The 13,081-nt window shown below is 39.6% G+C and overlaps 1 protein-coding gene across 1 annotated transcript; it reads right to left on the bottom strand.

The window, feature by feature from the left end:
- Window positions 1–407: 407 nt before the first annotated feature.
- Window positions 408–12,715, bottom strand: LOC139940975 (transmembrane protein 180-like). The gene is made up of 9 exons (XM_071937382.1): window positions 12,523–12,715; window positions 8,400–8,643; window positions 7,819–7,898; window positions 7,167–7,394; window positions 6,291–6,512; window positions 5,600–5,714; window positions 4,618–4,886; window positions 3,562–3,755; window positions 408–2,927 (listed from the first exon to the last, which is right to left on the bottom strand). Exons 2-9 carry the CDS (start codon window positions 8,547–8,549, stop codon window positions 2,704–2,706), a joined length of 1,482 nt encoding a protein of 493 aa, XP_071793483.1. The 5' UTR covers window positions 8,550–8,643; window positions 12,523–12,715; the 3' UTR covers window positions 408–2,703.
- Window positions 12,716–13,081: the final 366 nt, after the last annotated feature.

Raw genomic sequence — 13,081 nt, 5'->3', positions numbered from 1 at the left:
CTGAAAAATATCAACTTGATGACAATTAATAAATGTGTCTCTTATATTTAAAAGATACCTCTGCTGTACACCACAAAATAACCACCATTTGAAAACATCCGTTGATAAAGCACAATATATATTTATGTTATTTTAATCAACATTAATTTTATGACTAACAAATCATACATGTAAATTCTACCAATCAAAATATAACAACTAACATTATAAAAATACTGGTGTTGGTGAAGCCATGGAACTATTCCATAGCCCTGATGCAGTCATTAAATGACTACGTGTACAAAATATATATATGTGAAGCTGCCAAAAATATATCTTGATGATAAAATGATCCCTTGTTTTTGTAAGGCTAAAGCACCATAACTTATACAAGTTTTATTTATTTATAGGGTTTTTTTTGTGGCGGGGGGGGGGGGGGGGTTCAATCCTAAAAGACACTGGACACTATTGGTATTTATCAAAGACTACCTTCTCACTTGGTGTATCTCAACACATGCATAAAATAACAAACCTGTGTAAATTTGAACTCAATCAGTCGATGAAGTTTTAAAATAATAATGAAAGAAAAAACACCTTTGTGCCTTCCGATGCTTGATTTTGAGACCTCAAAATCTAAATATTAGGTCTCGAAATCAAATTTGGGAAAATTACTTCTTTCTTGAAAACTGCGTCACTTCAGGGGGAGCTGTTTCTCACAATGTTTTATACTACCAACCTCTCCCCATTACTCGTCACCAAGTAAGATTTTATGCTCATAATTATTTTGAGTAATTACCAATAGTGTCCACTGCCTATAACTACATTTATATATGATTAAAAACAATTGGTTCCAAAACCCACAGGTACATGAATACTTTGCATTTCAGGACACACTGTCTCTGTTGCAAGATGATATTTTGGTCTTTGGAAATAAAAAATTAGGATAGTTTTATTGAGTGCAAGGGCTTACCTATAAATGCACACAAAACAGTGTAGGGTCTAAATAGACTTTTCAGACCTTACAATAAACATTTTTCGGTAGGATGAATATCAAGGGCCTTTCTCAAAGCTCCTCTTGGGCTCCGGCTCAGGCTCCGCGTGCTGATATCCGTGCAATACGCGCCGCTCAAAAATGCAGGTTAAATGCAAGCTGCGTAAACACAGCACACGGAGCCTAAGCCTGAGCCGTAGCCCAAGCCGAGCTTTGAGAAAGGCCCCAAGCCTGTTGTAAATTTTTATAAAATAGTGGTCTACGTATTAACTTGTGAAATTTTACGCAATTTAATTTTGATATGTTTGTGTATCCTATGAAATATACAAATGAAGAAAAGAAACGTGACGTAATATAAAGCGGTGGCTTGATAACGCTATGCAAAAGCGTTTCAAGTAAAGATAAATGCAATTCTTCTTCTTCTTCTTCTTCCTATACGAGTACAAGCCTAACGTGTGAGTAATATCGTTCTATGAAGTGCAAAAGTAAGCAGGCCACGGGAACATGTCGGTAAAAAAGCTCACAGAATACGTGAAATAAGGTGTATTTATACAGATGCAGGTAGGCTGCTAGTGCAAGTAAAAGAAAACTGCAGCTTAAGGGAGCCATAGGCTGGACAGCCGGCTCCGGAACTGGTCCAGTGATGGAGCCGTCACAACAACTAAGATACATTGCTTTGATAAAACATAATGAATTTTAAATATATAATTATGTACAGTACACCTGCTTAAATGCATCCTTGCAACAAGGTATATTTAATTTTTTTAACTTGGCAAAGTTTATGAATTTGTACAATACAGAAAATAGTACTCAAGAAGTTAATTCGCAAGGCACAAATAGGTTTTAAACAAAGGCCCAATTTTACTTTTAGGAGCTGTCATAAGGTTGTCTATAGACCGTGCAAGTGTCGGGAGATTTCAAACTTCCTGGACAAAGTTGGTCCGACCATATTGAGTTGTACGCATAGGCTATTCAGGTAGTTTATGGCTTCAAAAACAACATCATATTCTTTGGGAAGTTAACTTTTGTCATGTAACAAATGAAAGTAAATTTAATTTTAACAAGTCCACAAATAAAACCTGAAAAAAAAAATGATCTCCGTTTTTAGTTACTTTTAAACAGTTAAGAATGTTACGTCATTATAAAATTCATGTAAGGGTAGCACACATTTGGGCATGATTCCTGATAAATAAGCATTTTTGTCCTCGACCCTAGCAGGGTCTTTCCTTAGTGCTTATTGCTTTGAGTTATTTCAAAGAAAAATAGGTTTTTCATCCAACTTTTATCTCATTTTCGATCAAGAGAGACTTGCACAGTCTATATCTAAAACTGCACTTAAAGGCACTGGACACGTTTGGTATTTGTCAAAGACCAGTATTCTCACTTGGTGTATCCAAACATAATAATATGCGTAAAATAACGAACCGGTGAAAATTTGGGCTCAATTGGTCATCCAAATTGCAAAAGAATAAAGAATGAAAGAAAAAAAAACTCAGTTGCATTACTTTATAGGCTTTCAGATGCACAACGCTTATACTATCAACTGCTCTGCATTGCTCATTACTAAGTAAGTTTTTATGTTCATAATTATTTTGAGTAATTACCAATAGTGTCCAGTGCCTTTAAATGGTTCATAACAGAATGTTCACAAACATGTAAAGCAAAAGTATCTTCTTTGGTTGAAACTGGTTCCTGGAAACCAATCAACAAAAACATGAACTTCAGAGTCCGGACTACACTTGCGTCAAAATATCACCAGCGCGAACTCTCTTCACCCATTCCAGTCTAGAGCCGTGAAGTGTGAACTTGGACCAGAGGAAAATCTGGACGATCGAACACAGCAATGGGATGTACACCAGACAGTTGAAGCACCCTACGCGCACCATCTCCGTCTCGGAGGCACTGAGGGCGCCGATTGCACGGATGTTACCGGAGTTGGACTGGAAAATGTCATGACCTGAAAGTAATCAAATTAAATTTTTTGATTTAAGGGGATGGTAGAGAAGGGTCAAAATCCCAACTCCCACAAAAGTATTTTTTATAACAAATAGTAAATCACAAGGAAAACTGACTGGGTAAATTCTAACAAGTTTTGAGTTGAAAGTTTTTTTTTTTATAGGAGCAGGATTTGAACCCACAACCTCCAGATGACATGCCAGTGCCCTACCAACTAAAGCTATTTAACCCCATGTTGGCGGGCTCTCTAACAAAGTTACCAACAAAATAAAGAGACTGCTAACATAGGGCTAGATAGCTCAGTTAGTAGACCGTAAGACCCAGCATGTTAGGGCGTTGGTTCAAATCCCACTATGGGAAAACCTTTCTTTCTCTAACCCCAAATAACCAGTATTTTTGATCAAGGGTTTTTAGGCACCTAGAGTCAGAGGCACACAAAGTCATTCTCTGGAAACCATCTCACAGACACAGGATACCAGAAAAATAAAAAATGTCTTACACCAGGGTGCTGCAAAAAGACCCCGGTGTAGAATCAACAGACGAACTAGCCACCCTCATGCCAGACAGATTTACTTGGAAAAGCCATACTCGAGCCCCCCTGTGGACGACCGAGTGAGTGATAGTTTTTAACTGACCTGTTTGAATGGCAAGAAGTGTTGTCCCAAGTAGAGGAGCTATAGTCTGTCCCGGTTTGGACAGTAGAGAAGCCGTACCAAACACCAGTGCAGACACAGCTTGCTTACGGCGGTGAAGGACACAGTCTTCGTCAACGAGATCGCTGATCACTAGGTTGAGAAGCTTACAGGTGCCTTCGGTGAACACACGGTTACTGCAATGGGTGGGTCCAATGGGAGATGCAAAACATGAATTTTGAGACATTGCAAGATGAGGTTTCAATGTGTATTTTTGTATGCGGTAACTTTGGTGAACACACGATTACTGTGATGGGTGGATCAGAGTTGGGTCCACCGGGACATGTAAAAAAATGAGTGTAAAATATGGGATTTGAGGCATTACAAGGTGAGGTACCAATTAGTATTTTGTTTGCGGTCGAACCATGTGTTTATCTACTTGCTGTTCTTTAGAGAACTTGTCTTGCTATAAATTCTACTGCCGCGGACTAGATTTTGCAGAATTCAGGAGACTTCTCTTCCGATTGTAAAGCCTGAATGAATGCGATTATTTGAAGCGATTAAATACTGAGAAAGTTGGAAGAATCATTTGATTGTCACTCATTCATTCCGCCTTACCAATAAACAGTCCAAAAGCTGGGCCGATTTAATTGTTCCAGAGGTCCAGAGTGTTGAAGCTCATTATGCATTCAATTTTACATAAAAACATTATGACTGTACTGTGTGTAAGAATGAACTTTTGCAGCTGGAAAAGATATTCATCACAAATAATAAATTAAGGCCCGGTCCACTGCAGCGATTCCGAAAACGATAACGACAACGACACAAAGAGAACGCATTCTATTGGTCAAATTGCTCCACGCAGAATTTGCACATGCTCATTCAACCAATGGACTGCGTTCTCGTTGCGTCGTTATCGTTATCGTTCTCGTTATCGCTGCAGTGTGACCGGGCCTTAACTCACCTAGCTATGAATGCACACAGCGCCTTGAGTACCTTGTTTGGTAGATACTTGCGCTATATAAGACTTCAATATTATTACATTATAAAGTATCTCACCTAGCTATGAAGGCACACAGCAACCACAGGTTGTTTGGTCCAGCAAACAACATAAACCCACTCAGCATACACTTGCAATAAAACAACCATCGGATGACTGTATAAACGCCATATGTACGACACAATGACAGAAAGTACAGGTTGTTGATATGAGGGATGACGAACGAAGTACCGATGAGCAGTGAACCCATGGCCGGGGTAAGCACGCCCCCGAGGAGTCTTTCCAAAAACAGCGGGAAAAAATTGCTGTTAAAATGACAATTGAACACCTGTACAGGGAGATAAAATAGAATCATGTATAATTGAGAGGTAAGGAATATCACAGATTGGTTTTTATAACTGTTTGAACTTGTACAGTCTGGGCCAAATTTGATAACAATAACTAGTTCTTATATAGTGCATAATAACCGCATCAATCATCTTTATTAGTGCCCTTGTCATTGGGTCAATAACCTTCCTTTCATCCTCTTAGCTCACTTGGGAGTAAACAACCCGAGCTGCCGTGAGCTCAGAAGGCTTTTTCAAACACAATATCAACCTCTACCCTCACAGGTATCCATTTATACCCCTGGGTGGAGAGAAGCAGTTATAGTAAAGGAACTTGCTCAAGGACACACATAATATAAACACGATTCGAACCCACACTCTGATGACTTAGCCACCAGAACTTGAACTCGGTGCTCTCAATCGCTCAACCACAACACCCTAAATTTCATGAAGCTTGTAAGCACAATAACTTGCCAAGCAGAAACTTATTGTCAGCTAAAATACCATAAAGTTTTAATTTCTTGACAATAGAAAACACTGAAAATGTTCAATTGCCCATAATATGTGACAAAAGTCCAAACAGTCAGTTCAGCATGGTCCATAATTTTTTTTTATTGCTTTAAAAATGTTTGCAAAGTGCGTACTAATATGTCATGAAAATTGGCTCTGAATTTCCATTTTATGTGTAATGAATTAACCAGGCTTTTACACTTACTTGAACTAAATTGAGAACGGCAAACCAATGAAAATTTGAATGTTTTCTAAGTTGTTTCACATAATGTTTGATGGTTATTTGCTCTTCTGTGACACTTTCTGCTGCTGTTGGAACACTATTAATAAAACAAGAAACAACAAACGTGATTAATACTGTGTGGTTCAGCATGGGTTTTTTCAAGAGGTCATAGACTTCCAATGGAGGAATGTTGATCATGAATTTTAGCAATAGACCATTATGCTGCCATCATATTGGTCATGATCTCTGTATCCCATAGCAATAATGAATGCCAATATTTATTGACAAAAAGGAGCCAGACCATTGGCCTTTCCAGCAGTTTGGTTACAGTGAGCGGCAAATGAGAAAATAAAGATGGCTGTGCCTTGATAAAAGGCTATTGACCTTTTCATTGTTGATAAACAAACTGCCTTGGATGTCATGAACAGTTGAATGTTCGCAAAACTTTCAATCATGTTAACAGATGTTGTGACAAAAGTACCAAACTTGGGTTTTGTTGTTAAAAGTATGATTGTGCCTTCACTACACCTATGAGTTGGAATCATCACACCATCACTTTCAGCATCTTAGAATCTACCAAGAGTTTATTGTACGGCTATATGAGTAACAAGGCTTCTAAGTTTAATGATTGATTCATTGATGATTATTACTTTTGTCAATAGTATCATCTTACCTAACGACTGATGCTAAACTATCATCCTTCTTATGCAGGCGTCGATATTCACGACTCAGGTAACGAGAAACGAAGAAAAATCCCAGGGCCGAGAACGTAGCTAGGACGAAGCAGAAGGCTTGAAAGGCCTGCAAGTTGTCTCGGTCCCACACAGCGTAAGACAGAAACACTGACAGAGAACCCAGGGCGCCAAACATTGAACTGTAGCCATTTAGTTTAGTTCTGTATGACGGGAATAAAAAACATTTTAATCTTCAGTAAATTGTTATTTTTGTATGTGAGCATCTTATATAGACCCTTTACAAAATAATCCAGGGCTTCAGCTTTGGACTCGGCTTCAGGCTCTGTGCTCTGGTCTGAAGACCTAAGCGCATTCCCAGAGCACACTCAAATGTCAAAACGACTGCGAGCACCAAGCTAGCCTGAGCCACATCCGGAGCCAAAGCCGTGGTTTCGCAAAGGGCCATAAAATCATACTCGAATTCCATCTCACTTAAATACTGCTAAATTCTAAGAGAAGATTTATCTTGTTTGTATTGAATGATAAGTAATGTATAATACTCAACAGAGTTACAGGATATTTATAAGACTAAAAAGTCAACATTTGAACAAAAACACATGGCCCCCCGACTTGTCCAGCCGTGAGTTTAATGCTAAAATCACTGGTCTTAGGCCTGCGGTCCAGTGTAAGTTTCAAGCCCTGCCCTCTAGCACTCAACTCATTTCATAATTAGTCACCTTACATGTTCAAAAAGAAGGAAAAAACACTTTTGTCATTTTTCACTGTAAACTTGTATTACATGAAACACATATGTACCAACTATTGAGCAAATTACACTAAGTGAGAGAATTTTTCAAGAAAGAACTGTCCCCGACCTGTCTTTTGCCAATAGGGCTAGATCGGCCAGCAGTGCTGTATGATGTAAATCCACTGCCGTCAGGAACCCATCATAGAGACACAGGACAACAGCAAACTGTAACCCAGGAAACGACCACACAAACCAGAACAGCATGAATGAGATGGCCATCAGGGGTCCGTTGACGGTCAGTGCCCAGAGACGTCTCGCTACCAACTCAGGCTCACTACCGAACTTACTAGTCACTCTGGTGGAGGAAAACATTTTAATAGATATTTTATTGTCTACACCATTCAACAATCTCTTTTTAGAAGATGTGGTGGCTCTGAGAAAAGTCTGGGGGTTTATCCTCTATGGTTTGATGAGTGTGCTTCGTCATTTATCAGGAATTGAGAAAAAGAAGTTGTTGCAAACTGTTTTCAATCTAAAGGACCTATGGTACAAATGCAAAGAAAGAACTGGTGGTCCAACAACTAATGACTGTAGTGTTAGACCACCTTGGCTATCTTTCTCTTGAGTTGTTGTCGTCCTAGAAAGGACCCAACAACTAATATTTGTGAACCCCCTCTTTTCATAAAAAATGTAAAACATGTTAGGCAACATTTTTCTCATTCACAGTGAAATATTTGGTGAAATCAATGACAAGGATGCATTTGTGTTTCATTACTTACTTTTCACTATTGAGCAATGACTTGTCACTCAGCCAGCCAAACAGAGGGTCGTTGAAGGAATTCCAGAGGAGAAAAATTGTCTGAGGGAAGAGAAGACTGAAGATTAACAAATTATTTCAATTGTAGCCCACATCTTGAAGTGGCCTTCAGGCCTTGTGTGTCCGGCATCTTGCATAAAAATTAAAAATAAACCAGCCAATTCTCAGGATATCAAACACAGGAAATTCCTGGGGTCACAAAGGCTACGCCTAATTATTCTACCCATTAAACCGTAAGTAGTAAATAATAACCTTCGTTGCCTAGCTAAAGTACCACTGCTGAGGCTAGCCCTGGGTAGAACGTCAGTCAGTGCCACTGCAAAGGAGGAGTCCACACTGGGCTATACTCTCAGCCGTTCATTTCATCAAACTCTTCCTAACTTAGGATTAATCTTAGGACTTGGGACGAGTTAAGTTTCATATCCATTAGGCATATGACGCATTGAACCCATCCTAAATTAGGACGGGTAACTCATCCTAACTCGAGATAGGATCAATCCTAGCGTTTCATGAAATCGGCTGCAGGCCTGATACAATACTAACCTCCCCAATCCAGAATGATGTCTTGTCAATGTGGTAGACAGAGACAAAGACATCCACGTGATACAGCAGAAACACATTATGAAGAATGGAGAGAAACAATGCCATGGATCCATAGCACATGCCGATCATGACCTCTGGTGACCTTCCCATGGTGAATGCTGGGTCAGAATCTCACTACCTTAAAAGAAGAAACTTAGCTGCCAGCTGCTATTTAGTGTTGTCATGGCAATAGTGAAGATGGAATCTGTACAAAAAGAATAAAGTACTTAACTGGATCTGGAACTGTGGATGAGGTTTGTTTCGCTTTTGAACAAACCTCAGTCATGCCTCGGAAAAGTTTCCGTATGGCGCCACCACTTTTTCATTCGAAATAAAATAATATAGTATCTAATTTACTAGTTGCGATAATCGTAACCCTCCTCCCGACGGCCGCCCAGGCCGGAGGGTTACGAGACTCGTTCGAGCGTAAACGGTTGATCTGGTCCAACACGTACAATTTGGACAGCTAGTCACCAGATTTGCCCCATTTTTACCACTTTTAAAAATCATGACACAAATTCTGAGGGTACTACCTTAATCCGCAATGTCTAATGCAGCCTGCCATAATACTCAAAACACCATTGAGGAAATATTTCGAAGAAAAATGGACAAAAACTTACCAGAATCGGAGCGAATTCACAGGTTCAAATGTCGAACCTGCGTGGGGCGGAGCTTCGGCTGTATGTGTGGGATGTGTGGTTCAAAAGGTCGTGGCAGTGCGTGGGGTGCGTTGTGTAGCCCGGCAACTGTGCACATAATATGTGCGGTCCGAGGCTATTCCCGCTTGCGGACTCACATCACTACACGGGCGGACGGGATGTTATACTCATCAGCAACAACACAGTACACGTGTATGTACATTACATGGTGTACAGTACTGTGGTGCATATCATGTACATGTACAGTGCATTGTCCTATTTTATATACGGGCCCTGATGACATGTCTTTTGATTTCCTTTTTTTTTTTCATCAATTATTTATTCGTTTGTCCAGTTCCATTTGTAATCTTTTTGGATTTTATATAGTGTCTTTTTTTATTTAAGAAAGTGTTGTGAATACACCATGAACAGACCGATTGCGATACCAATGTTTACGTATGATCACGTGACCTACATGCCTTTCGATTTCATAATTGTTTTTATCATTTGTATTTTCATTAATATTTCTGCTTCGTTTGTCCAGTTCAATTTGTTCTTTTTGTAATTTATATAGTGCCCCTTTTTTATATAATATTTTTTAAAGAAAGTGTTGTGAACTGCCTGTTTGTTTATTTCTAATCGAGGCCTACTTTTGTAAATGTAAAGCGCCGTGAGCACGTGAGTAATAATAATACAATGTAAAAAGTACATCGGAAGAATAAATAAGGAATAGTAAACTTGCGGCAAGAACCGTAAGCCGACGCCATGGTTTCGAAATAAGGACCTCTAAGTTTCTGTGCTCGCTTTACTTTTAAAAAAGCTTCCTCGCTCTATGTCTATAGATATGAAAATGACCCGCTAAAACAATTGTATTATACAATCTTGTATTTTAAACTTATCTGTGTATATTTATGACATTTTTAAAGTCTGTGCTTGATCTCCGACAAGCTTATTTTTTTCTTGAGTGATTTCGTTTGACCATCCCAGGTACATGTATTGGGGTTGTGATCGAGTGCGTTGTAGAAGCTCTGTTTATTTAGGGCATTTAAAATATCGTTAAACGTCTACCAACCTAAGGTTGTTTTAATCAGTTTGGAGCCACTATAAACAACTAAATTTACATGCAATGATATGCAAGCAAGTATGTAGCAAAACGAAATCACAGCTATTGTTCCAGTCACTGCAGCATGGTTACCGAAAATTAAAATGGAAGCGGCATATGACAAGTTAAAAAAACAGTATCCCTTGACCCCTACTATCCTTTAAAAAAATAATATTAATGTGTGCATAACACCGTTGAATAAATATATAGAATTCTGGCTTCCTTCCCTCCTTAGTTTTTGAAATAATCTTCCAATAGGGAATGTGCGACCGGCCTTACGGATAATGTATTTTTGTCGCAAATAACAGGATACGCGATGTTGTCCAAAACCCTGGCCGTGGTGTAAAAACAATTCCGCCCGCTTATTGTTAGTTGTACAACGAAGATAATTAATACTGGTAGGACACTTATTTCGCGCACAGTCCCCTGTGCTCAAGGCGCTTTACAAAATAGGCCTAAATTATAAATAGTGAACCAATAATATAGACCAATTGCGCGCAACGTCACGTGACCTGTAAGAAAGTGTAATTTCTTAAAATCACTGAAGAATATTCAGGGCTTTGTAACATGCGACCTTACCGCGGTGGCTGAACAGTAATGGGTAAACACATTTTTCCACCAAACTAGGAAATGTTCACACGGTGTCAAGTGTTACCCTCATTGTAAAGAATTTGCTGCCAATACTTTCAATAAAATTCCTCTCCCGAAAAAGCTGCCAATCCCTTTATTTTAATCCTCATTTTTATTTTTTTTTTTAGAAGGGATAGCTTTCATCTAGAGTCGGACAACTTCGCTCACGGCACAGCCCGACTTCAGCTGTGCACAGCGCAAAATCTACGGCGCGTGAGCTTGCTCAAACATCAGTAGCTCACGTAGTTTATAATCTCAAAAGAAACCTATTTTTTAATAGAATACTGGAAATATAGAACAGCAAGTGTGATTTAAATTTATGTTACAACATTCAACTTTACAAAAAGGGTTTCGTTTTTAGCTAGACAAAGTTATATACGGCCGATTTCTTGTCCATTGGTACGAGTCTTCCCATCCTCCCATGTCTTTGCTGTGTATCTGTCCTTTTCTTTGGGTACTGTAGGTCACGTGATCATACGTAAACATTGGTATCGCAATCGGTCTGTTCATGGTGTATTCACAACACTTTCTTAAATAAAAAAAGACACTATATAAAATCCAAAAAGATCACAAATGGAACTGGACAAACGAATAAATAATTGATGAAAATACAGATGAAAAAAAAAAAGGAAATCAAAAGACATGTCATCAGGGCCCGTATATAAAATAGGACAATGCACTGTACATGTACATGATATGCACCACAGTACTGTACACCATGTATATGTACAATACACGTGTAACATCCCGTCCGCCCGTGTAGTGATGTGAGTCCGCAAGCGGGAATAGCCTCAGACCGCACATATGTGCACAGTTGCCGGCTACACAATGCACCCCACGCACTGCCACGACCTTTTGAACCACACATCCCACACATACAGCCGAAGCTCCGCCCCACGCAGGTTCGACATTTGAACCTGTGAATTCGCTCCGATTCTGGTAAGTTTTTGTCCATTTTTCTTCGAAATATTTCCTCAATGGTGTTTTGAGTATTATGGCAGGCTGCATTAGACATTGCGAATTAAGGTAGTACCCTCAGAATTTGTGTCATGATTTTTAAAAGTGGTAAAAATGGGGCAAATCTGGTGACTAGCTGTCCAAATTGTACGTGTTGGACCAGATCAACCGTTTACGCTCGAACGAGTCTCGTAACCCTCCGGCCTGGGCGGCCGTCGGGAGGAGGGTTACGATTATCGCAACTACTAATTTACCTGATTGATATATCCCTTTTTGTAAAAATTAGTGAAAAAGTGGTGGCGCCATGCGGAAAGTTATCCCATGCCTCAACACAACAGGACTAGAGTGTGTGTCAATAGTTTAACCTGGCCATGTCATGTATTGTATTTGTAATTGTAACTGACACTAACTGAGTAAGTATGTCGAATCATTCAATCAATCAAGCATTAGCAATGGATGGTTTAAATTATAGTATGTCACTCGTCAGTCTGTCTGCAATATGGAGGAAGAAAGAAAAAATTATTCCTCCATGCTGCAATAAATCTTATGAGGTCTCTAGCTAGCCTAGAAGCTAGGCTAGGCTACGTAATTGACTCTAGTCATACGTAGTCGTAACCCTCACCCTGATCCTCCATCTTCCCGAAAATGATCAACAAACAAATCGTAACCCTCCTGTCCTGCCGGCCCTCTATCTATCCTTCCCGATCTGTGTGTAAATAAAAAATCATAAAGAAAAACTATCTGCAGTTGCACTCACCTTTTGCTCACAACAATCTGTCAAACGTATTCAATCCATGCTTAAGCAGAAAACCGCAAACTAACCCTGAAAGTGAAACGAAGAGTCTAAAAATTCACACTTTACTTACAACAATGTATTGCTCCACACAAAACATTAATTACATATCCCAACTTGTCCTAACCGTAGTTGGGACTGGGTGCTCCAGTTGTGGATCAAGAGATGTCAACAACTAGTCTTGATAGAAGACCTTCTCGGGTTGATTTGTCACAGTTTATCCCATCAGAGGGCGCTATCATCCACGAAACGATCTTACAGCACGCGTAGCTCAACGAACGTGAGAGCGGTTCGTGAGTGATAGCGCCCTTCACGTTGGATAAATTGTGACAAGTCAACACTAAAGGGTCTTTCACCAAGACTAGTTTGGATCCTCACTATAGTTGGGCTGACCCAACTGGAACACTCAGGTTGGGACTACAGTTGGGCCTTTGGGGACAAACGAGCTTCTTCGGAACAAGACTACTGGGGTGGAGGTTGGAAAGTCAACACGTCAACACCATGAACGTGTGTTTATCGCCCC

Source organism: Asterias amurensis, chromosome 8 (assembly GCF_032118995.1).
Source record: "Asterias amurensis chromosome 8, ASM3211899v1".
NCBI lineage: Eukaryota > Metazoa > Echinodermata > Asteroidea > Forcipulatida > Asteriidae > Asterias > Asterias amurensis.
The sequence above is the reverse complement of the archived record's forward strand: the minus strand, read 5'-3'. Positions and strand labels throughout refer to the sequence as shown.

Excerpts from the sequence above, each read along its gene's own strand:
- LOC139940975 (XM_071937382.1), bottom strand. The coding sequence starts at position 8,549 with ATGGGAAGGTCACCAGAGGTCATGATCGGCATGTGCTATGGATCCATG. Across the intron at positions 6,513-7,166 it reads GCCCTATTGGCAAAAGACAG|AACTAAACTAAATGGCTACA; the intron begins GTCGGGGACAGT and ends CCCGTCATACAG. Across the intron at positions 4,887-5,599 it reads CCGTTCTCAATTTAGTTCAA|GTGTTCAATTGTCATTTTAA; the intron begins GTAAGTGTAAAA and ends CTCCCTGTACAG.